General features: G+C 42.7%; 1 protein-coding gene across 7 annotated transcripts in view; it reads right to left on the reverse strand.

Moving 5' to 3' along the window:
• Positions 1-21,531, reverse strand: part of WBP1L (WW domain binding protein 1 like) — a 58,575-nt gene that overhangs the window by 16,627 nt on the left and 20,417 nt on the right. Inside the window, exon 1 of one of the 7 annotated variants that reach the window (XM_032694947.1) lies at positions 17,285-17,435. The exons of 4 other annotated variants lie outside the window; for them this stretch is intronic. Coding sequence is in view for 1 of the 3 variants with exons in the window: in XM_032694944.1 (XP_032550835.1) it covers positions 7,277-7,303 (27 nt within the window). In the remaining 2 variants the exon portion in view is untranslated. Of the gene's footprint in view, positions 1-207; positions 621-7,276; positions 7,589-17,284; positions 17,436-21,531 lie in introns of those variants that run through there. 2 more of the 7 variants (XM_032694944.1, XM_032694949.1) reach the window with 2 other exon arrangements.

The raw sequence follows: 21,531 nt of genomic DNA on the forward strand, positions 1-21,531 counted from the left end.
GTTAGTCCAGCTGGCTAACAGGTGTGTCAGTGTACAGGCTGAACAGAAGATCCTCAGCAGCTAGGTTAGTATCCTGCAGGTTGTTCCTGGAGATCAAGTCTCAAGCAACATCCTGCTTCCCATCTAGTTTAAATCTTGCTGTCCAGAGCTTCTTTACACACTGACCAAGACAAATCATCTTCCTTGCTAATGCATAAGAACTTGTACCTTCAAATAGTCTCATGGTTCTCTTTCAGCTCCCACAGTTCAGAAGAGTCAGGGTTTTAAAGTCCTTGCAGTGCCAACCACCAGCTATGCTCCTCAAAGTTCAAGCAGTTCCTTTTGGAGGCCTTCTGCAGCCCCCTGCCAGCCCAGCCACCAATGGGTTTTTGGGAACTATCAGACTCCGTGCCATGTGTTAGACCCAGAACTGTTACTCACGTTTTAAACAGTTTCACAGAATCAAGGAATAATTTAGTCTGGAAACGATCCCAGCAGGTCACATGGTCTGACTACTACTCAGAGCCTGGCTACCTCTGACACTAGGTTACGCTGCCTGGCACAGGGAAAGAGAGAAAATGTGAAGGTAACAGATCTTCAGAAATAAAAGTCTACTAAGGAAAGATTCCAGCACAAGGAGAACATTGCTTGGGACATGTTACAGGTGTCTTCTTTCCTCTCTTCACTTATGTCAAGCCTCATTTCTCTGAAAAGTTGAGCCACTGTACAGTTCCCTGCACCTTTTCTGCACATCGAGGAAGAGATTATGTGTGGCCACCATGGCCATGACAGAGACTATGACATTTTTTGTTAGGAAACTTCTACCTATCGCCAAGCTCTTTAATCTGGTTTCAATTTCTATTTAAATCCCAGGTTGCATTTTTCATACCAGCAGTGTTATATTATTTCTACTTCCTTCTAGTGTGCATTCTTTGTGCATGCTGCCAAATTGCAACTACTTAAGACATATCAGCAAAATAGTTATCTGTAGTCTAAATGCCTCCTGGAAACAATATCCCAAGTGCTTGTGCTATGAAAGCACATTGTTTCCTCTTTCACACTAAGAGGCATAGACAAGGCACAGGGCTGAAAAAGTAGTTTTATAGAGAAGAAAAATATATATGGAGGAAAAAAAATCTCATAGAAGCAAAGTTGGGGTACTCACATTTTACTGACCTGCCTTTGTTTTTAATCTCCATTGCAAGCAGCACTTGTAATGATAATTTTTAATCATTCTTAGCAACATTCAGTTTTTACTGAACTATTGCAGAGGTTTTGGTTTTTTTTTTTAAGGCAGTCATGAAAACAAGGAAGGGGGAGGGTTTCTTTCCAAAAGCACTTTCTTCCCCAATAGCCGGTGGCTATCACATTCCAGAGTAGACTTCCCTACTGAAGGACAGTCTTGTTTTCTTGTTGTCCAGGCAAGCACATCCCTCTCCACCATCCTTTATTCAGCTAACTGCAGATGCCTCCAGGCAGGATTACTAAGCAGGATCTACGTGGGTTTGCTCTCAAAGAGCATTCACCTCCATTAGTGCAGAATATTCTTGTTTCCTGACTAAGAAGCCAGAACATGCCATCCTTTATCTCCCACCTGCAACTCCTAAGAGATTCCCAGCTAATTTCAAGGGAATTACTTACTGGACTTACTTTGTCCAGTAAGTCAGCATGTACTCTAGGCTGCATGGATATCACTGCCTCCTTGGCATCATCCTAAGAGCTGGTCTGAGAACTTGGAATCACTGGATCCCTGACACACATTCCAAGGGTGGGAGCTCCCAGGAGAAGGTTCTGCAGTCCTGGAGCCTGTGTCCCTTCCCATTCCAGTCCAATAGAAACCATTTGTGAAATATGGTGCAGGCTCTTTCTCATGAAACTAGTTGAATTGGGAAGACCTCATCTTGGTGTGTTTTGAGAAAATACAGTTCTTTGTATTTTAGATGTGGTGTCTTGGATTAGTTTTCACAAGTCAAACTTTATAAAGCAACTCTGAATACAAATAAGATTTTAACTTATTTTCTTGTTAATATATGGCATTTGTGGTAAACCCACAATCGTACTGGTAACTCTGCCAGTTAAATCATGCTTTTGCTGTCAAGTGCTTTTACAAATAATCCTTAAAATATCCAGTAATGGTAGGTATAAGAGAATTCAAGGCAGTGCCGTATGTTGTCACATCTGAAGCGACAGCAAACGTCAGTGCCAGGGAAAAAAGCCAATTATTTTCTTTACCTTCCAGTTTAGTATTAGACCTTTGCTGGAGGTCCGCATGACAAATTAAAGGTCAAAATCTGGGGCACGATCAAGACAAGAGGCATTCACAGAGGTCTGCAGGTTGACTAACTGCTCCTCTCTGCAAGGAGGGATGGAAGAGACCTCTTTATCCTACTTTTGTAAAGGTTTTCAGTACTAAATGGTTGGGTTTCATACCCATAAATCTGATAGGATTTACTGCGTCTGAAGCCAATGCAGGAAATGAAGGGAAATGAAAACTTGATTGACAGCGAAGTATCTTCAAAATAAAAGGATCAAGGCACTTCACACGTTTGTACTCTACAAAGTCAGCAGTTAACCCAGGAACATTGTTGCTATGTCAGAAGGGAGAAAGGTGAAGATGAGGAAATTCCAGACTAGTGTGGCTATTTTCCAAGCTGAAAATTAATATGTGTAACTGCAGCAACAAACACTACAGCCCACGCTCAGAAGTGCATAGTTGGCAGTGAACCACCTACAAAAGATGACTCCTCAGCTGGCATTAACCAGGTAACCAAAACCAGCAGTGGCCGGTATCATGAAATCTAATAACCACTTTAGGTTTTTGCTCTATCTCCTCTTTCCACAGAAATCCGGCCTCCTTTACCCTCAGTATGAGCACCTTGCATTTATTTGTCCTCCATGTGTCATTCAACCTGCCAGAATATCTATTCATCCTAACCTTGGTAATACCCTGACACCCTGGGAAACACTTGGAAATGTGACTTGCATTTACTGACAGCAGTCTGTAGGGCCTTCCTGTCTAGTAGGACAGAAAGTTTTTTAGACTTAATTTCCTATTCTTTCCAAACTTGAGTACAGCATTTGTCAAGGTGCTACACAGCAAATTACTATTTGAACTGGAAGAGACAGAGAATAACAACAGAATGACAGGGGGAGTAAGTGACTGAATAACAGGCGTACAAACAGTGGGACACAGAGAAAAGCCCAGCAGCAGGCTGCAAGGAGATTGCCAAAATGGCATCTCCTGAAGGGCAAGATGCGACTGGTTTTAGCAGGACTCGGGCTCAACCTGTGACCGCTCCAGACCTCCTGGTTTCATGGCTCTTACAGGGACTTTGGTAATAAGCATGCGTTTAATAATAAATAAAAATCCTGACCTAGTTATTTCACTAATCTCATTACTTGCAGGCAGCAGTTCCTTGCTCTCAGTACCCAGACACACCCATAACAAGTAGGATGGATTCAAGCAAGTGACACTATATTCAGAAAAATGTATTAAAATTTTGAGTATTAATATTTTGAGTAACTCACAATCAGTATTTGAACCATATATATTTTTTAAGCATCCTGAGTAACAGAACGGAAATGACTGTCAGTGTATTAAATATGTCAGAAACAACTATTTGATATCCACTATTTATTAGTTCCCACTTGGCTGTTACTCAATCTCACATATCAGACTATCACTAGCGTTGGTGATCGTTAGCCAAGTGCACCAGCAACAGCTCATGAGAATGCAAACCCAAAGCTACCAAAGATGAGCATCTCTGTCAGATAAGAACTCAAGTGTTAGCAGGTTAAAATTGCTATTGAAAATACTAGGCTGGAATGCCAAATCTTGCCACAGGGTTTATTACAGTTGCTGGTTTGCTAGCAGCCCCCCAGTTCCCATTCGAAGTAATCTTAAATAAAAACTCACTAGATCCTTTCAGAGAAGGACTCTAGGTGGGACCGCAGCAAGGACAGGCAGAACTGCTCGGGAACTCTGGATCAGGACTGACAGACAGCACAGGACTGACAGACACCTGGCTGAGCCTGCACCAAAGCCTCCAGACATATTCTGTGTCTTCACAAATACTACACTTGGTAGTCCTTTAGAACATGAAATCAGAAATCCACCATCTGAGCAAGTGTCATGCCTTTGGTGGGTTCAATTTAACAAAAGCACATAAGATTGCCAAAGATGAAAGTGGCTTTGACTGCTGGGAGTTACTGGAACCTCGGGTGCCAGGCCCTGCCAGCACGACAGGGGATAGATTCCTGTAAGCCTGCCTTATGACAGACAGCTGAGGCCAGGAAATAAATCAAGTCTGGCCATTTCTTCATAAGTCACCCACCACAAATTTTGTTTTGCTGAACATGGAAAAAAAATTGTAATAAGTGCAAATAACCAAATACTTAAAAGCATAATAAGTGGGGGAAGAAAGATGCCTCTGAGCTGTCTCAAGCACAATAAAGATCTCCAAACTGGGAATTCTAATCCACAACATTTATTGCTTCACTAATGCCAGCATCAGGAGAACTATATTTAGATCAGCGTGATTAATCAGCCACAGCAGACCCATCTTCACCCCCAGCAGATGCAGCACCTCCAAGGTTTTATTAACCTTTATCTGAGGAACAAATTGGTTTGTTGCATCCATTTATCCTGAAGAAATACTCCCAACAATCTTTAAAGGAACACTATCCTTTCACAGATCATGGACACTTTAAATATATTTCAATAAAAGCTGGTTTCATTTTTGTTTATCACAAGTTTCACTTTCAGACTCCAAGGACTACACATTCGGGTTTTAAGCACCATGTGAGACTGTTTACTTCCTCAAACCTTGCTAGAAGCTTCCCAGCTGCAGTCCCCAGCCCTCGCACGTTAAAAACGCTCACTTCTAGGAAATTACAGCTTTGAGGAGGCTGCCTTGCGTTATGTTGTTTTAAATTACCAAACAGCTGAAAATCTCGAGCAGTTAAAAGTAAAACTAAAAACGTTAAGGAATCCAACATCTTAACCTTTTTTCTTCTTTTTACATTTATGCAGTAAACTAGACAAATGTGTTCAAGCTTCCACCCGCGACTCTAAGAGGAAATGCTCACTTGAAACTGAAAGCTGAGATCCTATACAATCAAGTTTCCTGGGATGGGAGCTTTAAACACCCACGTTGCACTCATGTCAGATACTGCTAACCTAGCTTTTATGCATTTAAATACCAACCCCGCTGCAACAACAAAAAAAACCCAAAACCTGGCAAGCACCCTAATTTTACCATGTGTTCGGCAGTCCATGTGCTACAATGCTGTCGGGTCCTCAAGAAGAAGGAAAGGTAGATGAAGGGGAAGCAGCTGTTCAGTGGGGTGCAGAGAAGGGGTGCGGGTCCCGGAGAGCTGAAGCTCTCACCGTGACCCTTCCGTCCTCGTCACGCAGCTCCCAGGAGGGAACCCCACCCAGCATCTCTTCCCTGAGCTTTCGAGCCCAGGATCAGGACCCTTGTGTTGAGTGAGAACAACAAAGGACATCCCAGACAGCCAAGTGTTTACAGTCCAAGTGTAAACCAAGAGACAACAGAGGTGATGAGATGTTCCTGAATTTCTCCCACACTTTGAATTAAACAGCACTGTTCACTAACAACACTTATTTTCTGCTCTTTTAGAGGTGGAAAAAGAAATTTCTGAATAGTATCTGCATGCAGGAAACAATCACAAATACTTCAGATTTGATTTTTTGAAGGCTAATTGAAGAATGATTAAAACTCAGTATGATTAAAACTAAGAAAAGTTCAAGCAGCTGTTTCCCACTATATCCTTCATCAGTGGATAAAAATAGTCAAGAGCTTTGCTCTGTTTTTGAGGCAACACCTTTTTTTCCTGCTTCCTGTAAATGCCTCTATCGATGCTGAAAAGTTACCAGCAGAGGAAAAACGTACCATCCATCCACCGAGACAGCCAGGTGTTCACTGTTCGAGTAGATGAAGCCAAATTACACCTACCTTCCACTTTTACACCTTATGCAGCACCTCAATTGCCTGAACACATCTCTAGAACAAAAAGATTAATTTAAAAATAGGAACTTGGAGCAAATCACATCCGTGAGACTCGAGCAACCTCAATTTGAGGCAGTTATGTCTCACAGCTATTCGAAAGTTACCTAAAGCCATTCAGCCTTTGTGCCCCAATTTCCCTCTTTGGTTCAGTTCCGAGGTTTTTAGGGAAAGTCTCTTTGCCCTGAGACCTAACAAGTGAACTATTATTATAGGTATTGCATCAATCACAGAAGGTCATTGTGCTAGAGGCAGTTTCTTATGTAAAACTGTTTTCGGTTCAGCAAAGTGGGAGGAGCTGCATTTCACCAAAACTGATCTGATAAGGAAAAAGAGGCAGAGCACTGTTTACTCAGCAGTGTGCTTAAGGCCTTTTGCCTTCGTTTCTAAACAACCGAAAGTAGGCAGTTTAAACCATGCTATGGTCCAATCTTGACTTTTTAATTCTAAATTAGAAACTACAAGCAGCACTCTGATATAATGCAATATGTATTCATTACAGATCACAGCAGTGCTGGAAAGAGTTTACAGTTAAGATTCCCCTACAGACGTGCCTCCCAGACCAAAAAAAGAGTTTGCTCTCCCCGAGCCTAGGAACGCATAGTTGGCACCTCCTCCAGTAGGGAGCAGCTGGGCAGTTGCTACCGTTTCTCATTCCACTCGACACTACCAGCTATTACATTATCCCAAGTTTCTTGTTAAAGAGCAAACTCTCTCAGAACAATTAAAAAGTCACGAAGCTGGGGGTCGCAGCATGTTGCCATTTTCCATTTGGTGACCTTTGTCAAAGATGAGACACACACACACATATATATACAAATGCCTCAAATGCCTCTTTCCCTATTTTTCTCTTTTTTTTTTTCGGTTTAAACCTGCATTTTAACACTCAAAATACTGCTCGCACAAGAAAACGGTTCATTCGACATGTTTTTAAGCAATGCAAACACAATTAAGGACTGTGGAAAGTACCCTAAAACGCAACCAAACAGCAACTGCACAGGAGCACGACACAAAGAGCCGCCCTGCCGCAAAGCCTACAATAACAAGGGAGTTTCTATCCTTGGCTCACAGTTTTGCTCCTTCCTTGCTAATAAAAAGCGTCTCTCACACAACTACACTCCCCGATCACACGCCACGGGTGGGGAAGTGCTGTTTGTACAGTTCCGTTTCGGGGAAGTCAGAAATCATTTCCTTAGAGGTGAGGGGAATAAAAGTAAAAGCAATCTTCCACTTGAGCGAGCAGCTCCCCCCGCACCGAAGCCGGTTACCTGTCTGAGACCCAGGAGGAAAGGCATTCTGCAGGCTCATCCTCCACACCAGCACATGGGAAGGCAGGAATTTAAAGCCCCACAGCGACCATTTCCTCATCTGCTGTGGGCAGCCCGCTCCTCCGATCCTATTTAAACCAGGGCTTCCTCGGCTGGGAATGCTAAGTAAACAGGGTCCTGGGACACTGCACGCACTCGCTGGCTCCCCCTCCTCCTCCTCCCACTCCCTGTGACATATCTCAGACGCAGCCCAGCCGGGGTGTTTGCAAGAGGGAAATGACATCAGGTCGGGCAGTTTTGAAAAAATAACCCAAAAAAAAAAGAAGGGGAGCCAAAGCAGCCCTGAACCTTAAGACAGCTGCTGGATGACACCAGCCTGCGCTGCAAACGGGACCCTGGCAGGGAACCCCGGCAGAGCAGGAGTGCTCTGCTCCCTGCTAACGGGATGCTGCGATGGAGGGGAGGCTGTTAAAAACGTTGGCAGGAGCCGACAGCTCCTCGGTGATGATTAAATCTCACTAGGCAAAAATAGAAATTTCCTCTGTTTCTGAGGAGAAAGCTAAGTTTGATGCTGCTCGCTGAACAGCACTGTAGTCCTAGGAGCCACCGCCACGGTTTCCTGGGGAGCTGGGTAAAGCCTTCACAGATCCAAAGCACTCCCATGCCACCTTCTGCCTGCCACCACGACTCCACTTTTTCTGAGCAACACTTAACAGCACTGTTCAACTCTCAGCCCCTCCTGATAACAGCTGTTCCTTTAAAGAAACAGCAACAACTCCCCTGATTCAGAAGGATCAGGATTGGGCCTCTCCAAGATCATACAGGTGATGGGAAGAGATTTGAATACCCCAATGAAAATGTGAGAAGCCCTGTGGAAAGGTTTCTCATTCTACTTGAGCTCATTTCACATTTTCATGCCAAGGGGCAATTAAGCCTTATAAACAAATTAATCATCTGGTGCCCAGGATGGCATGTCTTGTTTGTCCTCCCCCAAGCAAGGAGTACAGCAAGTTCCACAGCAGTGTAGAAGATGACACTGCAGAAGGTAATCTAAATTTAACTCCCTTTTCTATGTCCACTTTGAAAGTTCAGCAACCTCTTTTTTTCGTGCTTCTCTGTAATCAGCAGCTGTCCTCGTCTGTCCAGGGGGGTGGGGACTAGGACACCATCATCCCTCCCTTATGCCCCAGCAACAGCTCCGGATATTTGAAAGAGGAGCAACTCCCCTGGCTTTTGGCCTTCTTGGCTTTGGAGCTCAACACATTAAAATATATTACAAGGAAAGGAATATACATTTTTTCCATAGTGAGTTCACTGAATGCCTTTTTTGGTAGCAGTTTTAGCAATAATTTCAGTACTCCAGAAGAGAGAAATCACATAAAATTCTTACAAATGCTAATTTGCAAGAGGAGAAAAATAAATTAAGAGGAAGAAAAAAAAAGCTGGACAGACACCCACTCCCCACCCCCAACAGTCAGAGAGCTTGCACCAGTGTCAGAAGAAGACACCCCTTTTGCACAAGCCAAAACTACTCAGTGACCACCGCTGCTGCCTCCTCCCAGCCCAGCCCAGGGTGGTTTCCAAAGCGAGAACCCCACTGTGGGAGTCCTCTACACAATTAGGCTGTGAGACTATACACAAGCACCACTTATTTTTAAACCAACCTAAACTTGCTGTTTAAGGTAAGCACATCTCTAATTTTCCTAAGAGAAAACAGGCACATAAGTAATTTCCTGGAGGATACAAAACATCAGTGTTAACAAGCATCAGCCAGGCAACGGGATTTTCCAGCTTTTGTGCTCTCGGATCTAACAAACTCTCAACCTTTGCTTTTCCAATTCTGTGGACAAACACCAGTGATATAAAAGGGCAGCTTTCTGTTTTAGTAATCTGTTCTATGGCCTCATGCTGGCCTTTGAAACATCCGATTTTGGCTGTTGCTATCCAGAGCCCTGGACAAGGCAGATCCCAGGGCTGAGCCAATGCAGCAGTTTCTAAGTCCCTACTGTCAGAAGGAATCTAACTTTAACCACCCGCCTCTCCCCCAGCACATACTCAAAAGGCAAAGCATCATTCCAGATCTAAGACAAGTTGCGAAGAACTATCGAAGGCAGTAACTTAGCGGAAAAGCGAAGGCATCCTAATTTATGTGTGAATTTAGAAATCCTGGAAAGGCTGACGCAAAAAAGGTAGTTTCCAAGCAGGCATTACCACATTTGACTGCAGCAGAAGCAGCCACCCTCTCTTGCAGTCCCTGAGTGACAGTGGCCAGTAACATGCTCCACAACTCTGCTATAGGCGACTACGGAAAAAATCCTGTAGAGGGACAAAAAAAAAACCAGCTGGACAAGATAGCTCATAAAACCCTAATCAACAAATAACCTTTCCAAAACACCTATGCTCTCTTAATTGTTGCAATTGCTTTGTATATTCCAACTGATATCCTTTTACCCTCTCCTCTTTTTTTTTTTTTTTTTTTAGTTCATAAGTTCTTGCCCCAAAGCTTTGTCTGGCAGCAACAAGTTTTATAGACAGTGGTTGTAAACAAATAGTTTCTTTCATCAGGAATGAATTCACCACCTTCTAATCTGACTTTCTTATTATTAGCAGGTGGGAAGAGAAGTCCCTATCCATCCTCTCACTCATTCATTACTCTGTACCTGTTAGCGATCTTCTTATAAAAGATATCAATCTCCCCTATCCTCTTAATGTAAAATCTTTTCCCGAAGCCCTCAGATGCTCATTGTCCATTTCCAAAACCTTTCTAATTTTCTACAGCTTGGGGGAAACCAGAGCTGAAATAATAATTATTTTAATGAAAGTAAGAGCAGCTTTAAGGCAGACTTAGCATGGGTTTGCTTCCTTTATACAAACCTGGAGTTTAAGATCTGCAAAGGCCACACAAGAGTGTATTTATCTAATATATAATGAACAGAGCTAACACAAGTTTTCACAGTTTCTCAGCAGATGACTCTTAAGGGCTCTGAAAAGTCACGACTGATGTCAGGACAGATTATGGGATCTACATTACTTTGAAAATTTGCTTGTTTAGGCAGCCACCAACCATCCTTTTTAGGTACGTCAGCATGGATCCCACTTTGGAAAAAGAGGGAACAGAGGCCTCTAGATGTTTTTCCTTTGAAAAAGAGGGAATAGAGACCTCTAGGCATTACCAGTCTGTAGTACTGTTCTCCCAAACAGGCCATCTGCCCCAAACATGATGTCAAACAAAGGAAGTTGCTTGACATACCTTCACAAGCCCAACACACAGTGACTTGTGGCCTCAGATATAAGCACAAAACTGAAGTAGATTATAGAATTTGTCTGGTCCATTTTAGAATCACTTTCCATGTTGGGAGATGCTTGCAAGCAGGTTTAGTAATCCAGCAAGGTATAGTATTAATTTTGATACACCCTGAGAAGATAGCCTGACCTTTGGGTGATCCAGTTATGATAACATGATTGTAACAAAAATTGAAATTGTGCATCTCAAATCTGTCACACTTGAAGCACAAGGCTGCTCTCAGGTGCTCCACTATTACAGTTCTAGGCAGGGAGAAGTTCTCAACAGTAAATATGGGTGGTGTGTAATACTCCCTCAATTAAACTTTAATACCATGGTTCTGCAGCTATATGCATACACAGGTTGACTATAAAATTGGAATAATTTTATCTGATAATTCTTCTGTTATTCTTCCAAATTTGCCCCAATGCACCCTGTTATTTTCATGTTGGTAAGAGGAGCATCCCTGAAGCACCAGCTATCCATTTTTGTTAAGTCAGCCCAAAGCCTTGGGTGCCAAGACTGAGACTACACAAATATTGCAGGCACTTGAAATTAAGGTGAAAGAAGCAACCTCAGTGAGAGTTTCTTTTTTTTCCCCCAATCTTGGAGATGGCTCTGGGAACAAAGGGGGGAAAAAAAGGAAAGAAATATACAGAAAGGCATAAAAGCAGATCTCTGTTTCTCTAGAATAAGACAATATCCAGGAACAACAAACTGTATCTGCTTTGACAGCAAATATTCTAAAGGGCTTGCTAGCAAAACCAGGATGAGACACAGGGAGATCACCAGTGCTTGCAGCAGCAATGCAATGCTAGATCTGCCAAGAAACCATTTCTGTCTGGCTACCTGCCCACTTGTCCTTGATCCCTGAAGAGTGAAGGGTGACTTCCCCACCCTAATGACACCGTTACAATAACACAATGATTTTCCAGTATGAGGACCAGGTGTTGTGGGTTCATGTAACATATGGCATTGGCACTGCCTATCAGGAATGGCATCAACAAATTCCAGAGGACCAGCAGCAACAGATCAGCCTAATAACTTCCCAGTACCTACAGGACCTGAGTATCTACTCCATTGCTTAGGGGGCAAGTGGTCCAAAGCAAACCTTTCAGACTTCTTGTGGCTTGTACCACTCTACTGTTTAGGAGTGGGGTAAGTGGGTCCCCCAATTTGTGTGCAGTTCAACTACAAAACAAGAACACTGAAGTCACTTGCATTTACTATTTGTCAGGCCAAACTGACTTAATCATTGTTAGATAGAACAAAGAATAATTACAGGAAAAGACACCATACATGTTTGGAACTGGCTTGTGAGCCAGCACTGCAACTAGTTTGATGGATCAATAAATTTTAATGTTCAGTGAAGCATAAGGGCTTATAGTGGTTAGAATTTGTCTGTGGGCAGGTCCCTTTTCCCCACAGGCTGTCACTTCTCAGTGGTTAGAAGTGCAAAAAACTTCTGCAGCGTAGTAAGTTAAGCAAATAGGGACAGTGCATTTCAACCTCACTACTGTCACCTGTCTTTGTCTCTGAATAACTCGTTAACCAGAGAGGATGAGACTATGCACTTCAAAACATGCTCAGTGTTGCAGAGAACCCCAACAACAGCAGCTCATGCTTCATTCCAGTAAGCTCTCAGTTCCAGTTGAATCCCAAACAGCAAATGTCAGCCAAGCAGACAAGTGCAAATATGTGCCACCTCTCCACCTGAAAGCCACGTGTGAGCCCTGAACCCAAGCAGGGCAAATTGCAGAGGAAGTCACTACCCACTCTGTCACCTTGTATTTCAGTGTATTTCTCTTCACCGCTCCTTTGTGGGTGAAGAAATGCCAACAGTACAGCACTTCTCTTTGCACTTTTGTACAGCAAGCAATCCCTCCTCTGAAGCTGCCTTCTGTATGAAGCTATCCGAAGAAGGGCACTCACGAAAGGGCAGGGAGCAGACAAGGGGTGCTTGTGGAGGACACACCCAAGAGGAGTCCTCTCCAACACCCATCTGACAGAGGAGAAAAAAGCAGCCACATCCAGGCTGTTCCAGAAACTCCTACCCACTCTGCTGTTTAGCTGATGGAAGAGTGGTGGCAATGAAAAGTCTAGGCTCTTCTCAGACCAGAACAGTTTTTCCTAAGTGTAGCTTGAAATTTCCAGCTCTCAGTGACATTGTTCCCATTGCTTCCTCATGGAGGAGGAAATGATAGCCACAGGTCCAAGCACACTTTTCTTCACAGCCACAGAGTTGTGGCCATCCCAGTGCAACTGACAAAAGACTACATGAATCATCTACATTTGTATGACCACTGTTTTGATACCCAGGCCTTCTGGTCAAGCCCAGGGGTCTTAAAAAGCTTCAAAGTCCTTCTCCACTGAGACAGAGGGGGACTAAAGGGTTGAAAATGCCCTACTGAGAAGTGATGCTATCTGCTTCAGTGGAGATAGGGTCAATGCTGCCCCTTTAGCATTCCCAGGTTTTTGGGCACCTGAGATGCCCAAATGAAGATGCCGGGCTTCAGTTTCAGTCTAGAGTGGGTAATGAAGTCACTGGAAAGCCTACTCAGCTTTCTCTAAGACTGCAGGGAGAGGGAGAAGGAGGAGGAGTGGAGAGTTCAGCTGTTAAATGACAAGACTGTCTCCAGGAGGACTAGTGTATCCGGGGTGGTACAGGGACACCAGCTTGGCTCCTTGCTTTTTGGCACTAGAGCTCTTGTCTTCCTGATGCCCATGTATGCAAACAGGACTTTGGTAACGGCTCAAGAGGAGACGATCTGCTCCAGACAGGGCAGAAGGCAGAGTCTGCAGACAGTAACAGGATCCCCCAAATGTGGAATCAAGACGGTAAGCGTCTGTTCTAGTTTTAGTGTCTGGCACCATGTGGGTACCAAAAATACAGCCTGTGTGTGTCCTTTGGTCACATCATCAGAGGAGACAGCATTGTCCTGAAGCTGCTTACCAGCACAACCTTGATGGAGATCTTGGATGCCCTACTCTTAGAAGTGCTATTTGATTTCTCTACAAATGACAGCAACTCACTATTTTTAGTGCTCATCTCATGTCTGCTTGGCATTTCCCTTGGGCCTTACCCTTGTTTCACAGCATTGGTGCCAGCTCCCACGAAGCGGTTTTTTTATGCCAGAGGGGCTGATGCCAAGTCTGTCTGTGTTGATGCCAAAATGGCAGCTGGCTTTATTGTTGAGACAGGATTTGCCAAAGCTAACAACACTAGTGCTGGGGTGACTAGCATTGACTTTAAGGTTTTCATCTTCCTTATTCTTCTGTGCCTCTAGATTCCATGGGCTAATGCTGCTGTAAATGATCTTCTGGGGTCCTAGGAGACGGATTTTTTCATCAACAGGCAAGTACACAGCAGACAATCTTAACTTACACGTCCTCAAAGACAAATATACCTTTATACATGGAGCAGTTATCTGGCACTGCCACTGCTGGGCTCAACTACATAGGGCAAGGCCTGCTGCAGATCAGGCAGGGCTTGAACTCTCTCTCTCTCTTGAGCCTGCAAATGTGTTTATAAAGAACCTACCACAAAGCCAGAGAATCTATTGAAGATAAGGGTGGTGACATGGTATTTCATCACCAAGATATACCTAAGACAGAAGTCTGGAGGAAAAGAGGGTCAGGAATCAGCCAAATTGCATCACAGCACCGTAAGGAAGAAGACAAAATCCAAGAAAAGTCATGGCCTTTTGCCCCTTTTTCACTCTTGCAAGTGCTGCTGTGTGAAAAGCCACTTTCAGATAAAATCCAGTCTCACACTGAGGCACGTTGATCATTGGAAACAGCCAGAGAGATATGAATAGATAGCACATAATCACACATGTGCAGATGCATGTAATTTGAAGTGATGGTATTCCTGCAAATTACGAAGTAATTTAATGTTACCCTCTGCTGCTTTTCTTATAAACCTAAAAAACCACACCTTGTTCAGAAACAGTGGTGTCAAATGGGCACCCGATTGCCCAGAGATGCTCAGCTCTTGCTTCAGGAACGGTGTAGTTGGTTAACCTGACAGGAGGTGACAATTTAAAAGGCTTTCTCATCACATAAGACTTTGCCAGGGGCATCTGTTATGTGTACAGCCTGGTCAGATCCTTCTGAAGTTTGTTGGTCTTTCCTGAGCTTAAGTTTACATCTTGAAGAAATTTAGGAAAGCCCCCAAAATCCCAGCAGTCTTGTTTTCTACAGCTCGTTTTACAAGAAAGAGGTTCTTTTATTGGATTCTGAGAATTAAGTTTTTGTTTCTAGCAGAATAGCACTTCTATATGGCCCTTACCCTTCTTCAAAGGAACAGATTTTCTGGGAAATCCTTTAGGGAAAAAAAGACATCAGCAGCTACCTCGTTCTGAGCACACTGCTGGATATTATGATTTGGTAATGTTACACAGCAGATCAGTATCACATAGATTATACTGAGGAAGACATCCTCAAGTTGTCCCGTATATACTCTCAAGCACTTTCGTACTATTATCCCTGAACTCTTCACTCCAGGCCCTGCTGTGGCACCTACCTCCCCATCAATAAGAGAATTCTGGGTTGCACAAATGACTGGGATTGCGACACTCAAACCACAAACAACTGGCTTAACCAAATCATCTTCTTCTTAGAAAATACGTGTGGATCACAATATGGTATTCCCAAAACTAAAACTCTGTCCATTAACCCAATGGGCTGTGCAGTAACTAGAGTTTTACAGGATTTCCATTATCTAGCAGGAGCATAAACTCCCCTGTACTGCTACAGGTAGTGTGAGGCTTGGAGTTTGTGGCACAAGCATGAGGAAAGCCCCTCCACATGGCATGGTCTGACTAGCAAAAAGACAGGAAAACTTCTCTTCCAAAGCAAAGGGCACTGAAGATCTCACACACACAGACATATATATACACACACACACACATATACCTTCATAAAACCAAAACAAAGAATGAAAGAAAACCACAAGTTTAACCATTAAGAAAGCTCAGTACCAGAAGCGTTTAAAAGATCACAACACAACAGTATTAAAGACATCACTTTTAAATCCCCAGACAAAACTTTATTGAGAGCTATCAAATCTTAACCTCCACAGTTAAAAACTTCTTTAAACATACAACTTTAGGGAAAAAACACTTCAGAAAACCTCATCTTAAGATATCTTTAAGTACTTGGAAGAAAAAAATGAGTAAACAAAAATAAATATTATACCAGCATTGTGTATGGTTAAGTGCAGTATCAAGCTGAGTTTACCCATATCTGTGAAAGAGCAGAAAAGATCAAGACCTTAAAGCCTAATCTCTCCCATTACATTACTGGCTCTTGCTTTGGCCCATACCTTTACAAGGAAGACAAGAAAAGCTCCCCAAGAGGCCATGCACTTCTCTACTCTGCCAACCGGAGGAGAGGTTTTGAGACTGCCTCAAACAGAAGGGCCCTCAGAAAAGCATTATCTACATAAACCAGAGCTCACAAACACAGGTTTCCAGGTACAGATGAAGTTGGTTTGATCCAAGCATACAGAGCAAAAAATGCAATGCCTCCCATCACCAGCTCCATCATCCTGCTGCATTTTTGCTCTCAGCAGCTATTTTCCCTAACCATAAAATGTGGATACCTGCCTGAAGGTTGTTTGAGATATTACAACCATTGGACTCTGAATACAACTAATTGTTATTCCTTCTATGCCTTGCAGAACTGCCACCAGTTACCCAAATACTTCCCGTTGGGCTCATCTGGAGGCTGCCCTGGGAGAGCCCACGGTTATGTAAGGAACAGGCAGCTGGGAGGAAGGGATGTCCGAGTGTCGTGTTTCAGCTTTGGCTCTGGCATTGCGCAGTTTGCACTTTGCTTAAGCATTAAAAGCACTGGTGGCACCTCGAATCACAGCCAGTTTCTAAGTTTCAGGGACATACCTGCTGGCCAGGCGGCTTTGTCCCCTCAAGGGCAGATACCTCCAACACCCTGTGGTCTCACTCCCCTACCTTCCTGGTATCTGTAGGATTTTCCCTTAGGTATATGCATAACGTGTGCTCCCCTTGCATGCATAAGCATGCCTATTTCATACAGTGCCCAGTCATTAAAAACTTAGTTTTATTTTGGGAAGAAATGCTGATAACCGTAGCCTGCCTTTATGAGTATTATCTTATCCCAACTGCTAAAATTTCCATTAGTGCTTGTTATTCCACTGGCAGATAAAGCAAACACTCCCCTGGCTGTGCAGGGCTGAAGGAGGACAGGGTGACCCACATGGCTTTACCTCTTTCACACGTTTCTCTGCAGCAAGGTTGCAGGCTGCAGGAAGGAGAGAAGGCCAAGCACTCGCCTTCTCCTTGCTCAGGTCTGGCTCCCAGACGTGCGCCTGCTCTAGATCACAAAACCAGCGACCTCTTATTTCTGGCAACCATTGCTTTCTTTTGAATTCTCCTATAGCATAAACCAAATAGTTCATATGCATCTGTATAAACAAATCAAAACTTCATTGACATCCTACCTTTTTACAGGAAATTAACTGGTGCTAATTAGCATGACTACAGTAAAACAATAAATTTAAAGAAAAAAAAATAGAAAATCACCCCAAACCCCCAAACTGTCAAAAGCCAGTGCACTTTCTTTTTCAAAAGGTGAACAATATACATGTCATCCTCAGCACTCAGAAAGCTCAAAGACTTGTGGGTGACTGTTGAATGAAGAAACTCTAAAGTAAGGAAATATTTTCTGTTTTTAGAAATACTCACTTCTGACACATCGCAGGCTTCTACGGTAATATTTTTCCCCTGAAGGATGTAGTTTGGGGAGTGGGAATTCTGAACATCTCCTTTGGAAAACAAGGACCAACCCCCCTTTCCTGGAAACAAGTGAGAAAACTGCCCACCAATTTAATTTCAGAGACCCAACCTGCACCTTGTAAAGTCATCAGACCACTGAAAGAAAAATCTTCCAGGTAAAAATACATAAGGAACTTAGGGACAGACAGCAACATTTGTTGAGCAGGATTTAATTACGGATTTAATTATAGACTGGCCATCAGACTGTCCCCCTTTCAGCACTTGTTCCTTAATACAGGCTTCAAAAGTCAGGGCTGTTTGAAAATGAAAGATGCAAACCCAGAGGCACCAGGCTGTCAAACTGCTCTGGGAATGATTCACTGCACCCAAAGCATCAACATTTCTCTAACCTACTCTTATAAGATGACTGAAATCACTGGTGTCCCCACTGCCTCAACAGGCCACGTGCTCCTGTGCTCGATGCCCTTTAAAAATTAGGATTTTTTTTTTCCATTAATATTAACTCAGGCCTTAGTGCAAGATAAGGCAGTAATTTCTTCTCCACTGAAAACAAGACAACTGATCATAGTGAGCTTCTTAACTTAGCTCACCTGGAAAATTGTTCCATTCCTCTATAAGCTGCTTTTAGAAGACAAATGAAGTCTTTTTCCTAGACTACGAGGATTAAATCATGGTTTTACTGGTGTTCTCAGTCTGAAACTTAAACTCATCTTAAAATGTGAGATCCTAAATGGTGCACATCACTTACTACCGTGGAGTATTACAAAGTACCTGTATAGGACACTTCTGTTACTACATCACTAAAGATTTGGTGGGTTTCTTTTTCCTGAAAGAACTGCACCCAATTTTTGATCCAAAATCCCAGGCTATTTGACATTTTCCATCCACTAAGTACTCTGCATTTTTCCCCTCAGGAAAAGTAAAATAGGCTTCGGGCTATTTCTTCAAGTTGTTCTGTCTTAAAAAACACAGACAACCCTCCATCTGCATCTCAAGGGCTTTCTCTTTGTCTCCCAAGCTGTTGGCATAGAGGCAAAACAAACCCCACCAGGATCCCAGTCACCACCACAGACTACTCCTTAGCATATATTCATGACTTAACGGACCCACCCTATTACTATTTGATCCTGAACACAGATCCCTACTCGGCATCCCATAACCAATGTGCTGCCTCACTCAGGCGGGGCTGTAAAACATTCACTGCATTAACCAAATTAATTCATCAGCCCACCCCACTCACCCCCACCCCCACCCTGAGGTTGTTCCTGATAAATCCACACTGCTCATTTCCTATTGCCTTAGAGATGCTTATAAAACCTTCAGGGATTTATTCTAGAAAATAAATCTTTAAATACTAATAAATACTTTACTAGAGACTGCAGCGCTTCACTAGTTTCTAACTTTTTCTTACTATTTTTCCTTTAACCTGACCCCTTTCCATTTAATATTTATTTTAATGTGTGTAGATTTATAACCGGGAGTTTGTGCACTTTGTTTTTTTCCCCTCCAGAACCAAAACAACAGCAAACCCTTTCAGTCTATATCAGTTACTGAGTTACTGTTCACTCACTTCCCTCCTTAAATTTTAGATCAAAACCTTTTTTCTTCTTTTTATTTTATATCAGCACTGTTTGCAAAACCTTTTCCTTAGCCTTTGTGTGTTCCTTGCTAGCTGCAATACATTTTTTAAACCAAAGGTGAATTATACAAACAGTAAAATCTTTACTGTCCCTTCAGTTTTAGATGACTGAATTTAGTAGATTGTTTTAAGATCAGCAAAAAAATCATGAAGATAGTAATAAATTTCAGGATCCCTTTAAAATTCAGGTCTGCCATGAGAAAGAAAAAGTTAAGAATTTTTAACACATATACCCCGTTTGTGGAAAGGATTCAGCATACACTGACAGCATGGCTTTATCTTTTAGTGTCAGCACACAGTGGACTATTTATTGCAGTCTGAGCTCACACTGAGTTGAAGTTGCCATAAGGAAAAGCAAGTGACTGTCAAAAATGTCCTAAAATTCTTGGGAAATGCAAAGCAAAGCAAAATCAGCTAAAGCAATCTTTTGTAAATGTAAAGACTTATTACAGAACCAGTGGCATTCAGTGTGTCCACCATGCACCAAGAGAGATCCTCAGAGATGCCTGAAGGATTCAAGTTGGAACCAGATCCGTAACAGAGATGAATCAACCAGCTTTGCTGCCAGACAAAGCATGCTGGACAAGGTTTAATTCTCTAACATGCAACTAGTGTATGCCTGAGCTGTGCAGTTAGAGAAAAGTCTTTGAGCTATTATTATGCTCTGCAGTCGTGTAGCTCAGCACAGCTGAGCCTCTGTACTTCTCCTTTCAAGGCAGGCTCGAGGAAGCGCAACCCCGCTGCTTCCTCATTAGTGTGAGGCACTGCTGTCAAATTGTCTGCAGCAGCTTTCAAACTACCCCAGGGACAGCCAGACCTCCAAAACCTCAACACACTCATGGAAAATGCTCCTTCCTAAACTCCCCAAGAGCAGAAAGATGCACCATGGTTCCTACAGTCTATAAACTGCAACTAGCTCACGAGTGTCTGCCGTTCACAGTAGCTCTCAACAGATTCCCGTTCAGGTCCTCCACTGTTTGCCTCTCATTTATACAACCTGGAAGAAATTTTGATGCACACAGATGCCAAAGATGTCCCTTGTGAGTTGCATCCTTAGGTATGAGAAATGCCACATAAGTCATGGGTTTGACTGAGAGCCCAGAACTTGCTGTAATGTGGTAGCTCTGCCACAGTCATCCTGCCAGGTCTATAAATCCCAATATTTCACAAAGTAACAGTGGAATCTGAAATAAGATTATAGTTTCTGAAGGACAAGCTGGTGATCTGGAGGTTTAGTTTTATTTCAGAGCGTTGCCCTAGGTCAGTTGACCACACAAGCAAGGAGCACAGGCACACAGGCTGCTGCTGTACCACTGCAGATGGCAAGCATTCAGTATCGGCAGTAAATGCTAATGCCAGAACAAAAGACAAGACCATTTTCCCAAGTACAACAGAGGCCTCCACCCCCCAGATCCAGTTTTACTTGGATTGTGTATAGGACTAAACAGCCACTTTTTCACAGTAGACACAGTTTTATTCTTGGCAAAAAGAAATACATGGTGGGGCATCTTCAAGAAAGGTCAAGAACTCCTCTCTATATTCCCTTAAGACTTACTAAGAATTAACAGAAATTAAAGAACTCCTCTCTCTATTCAACAGCACAGATTCAGACGTTCTGTCAAGATCTGAACACTTCTACCATGTTTTTTCCCAACACAGCCTGGGACTCAAAAGCATTCTTGAACACGAAGGTTCATATAAACTTACCAAATTAGAGTCAGAAAGATTTTCAAATGTAATCTACAACCCAGCCAGTCAGCAAAAAATATGAAAATCTGACGGCTAAAAGAAAGGGCACTACCATGTATATCCCCCCCCCCATATAAACACTCTGAGAACAGCATCAAATTTGTTTAGCAATAATTTCTTCATTTGACAGTTGATCTTTAGTGATCTAGGAAGCCATGGATAAACCTCAAGACTGAGAATGTTTTTGGTCCATATTCTCATTTCTCCCCAGGGAATTTTGATCTTCAGAGGAATATTAACATGAAGTATGTAAAACATTTTGTGGACTGTTTATAACCTAGTGACTCCAAATGTAACCTTAGATGCCATTCTGCAGACTTAGTCATATTCAGCAATTTGAGCAGAGGGAGAATGCTAGAGCCTCTTGGGCAGATCACTTTTATTGCTCTTTTAGCTTTGTTCAAGCAATTTCACATAATATAGTTATCTTAGACTGGTATCAGCAAAACACTGCTCAGAATCAAGCTGACATAAAACTCATGGTTGCATTATTAAGTAGTAAAATCATTCCAAGGACTTGTGTTTGGGAATGTCTGTTCACATATACAGCCAAATCTGAAAATCCAGCTTCAGTTCTTACTTAAACATTACTTAATGGTAATGTTAAAAATGGCGTTATTCTGGAAAAGAGATTTTGAAATAAATGCTCTAATCCTCCAATAAAAGACAAACGTGAAAAGCATATGGTTCCCACTGGGTACACTTATTACAAATGGAGTTTCCTTTCTGGAAATTCAATATATAGTTGCTAAATGAAAACAAAACATCTCTTATGGCTTCACAATTAGAATTTAAAAAGCCAGATGCT

This window comes from Chiroxiphia lanceolata, chromosome 8 (assembly GCF_009829145.1).
Source record: "Chiroxiphia lanceolata isolate bChiLan1 chromosome 8, bChiLan1.pri, whole genome shotgun sequence".
In the NCBI taxonomy this organism is placed as follows: domain Eukaryota; kingdom Metazoa; phylum Chordata; class Aves; order Passeriformes; family Pipridae; genus Chiroxiphia; species Chiroxiphia lanceolata.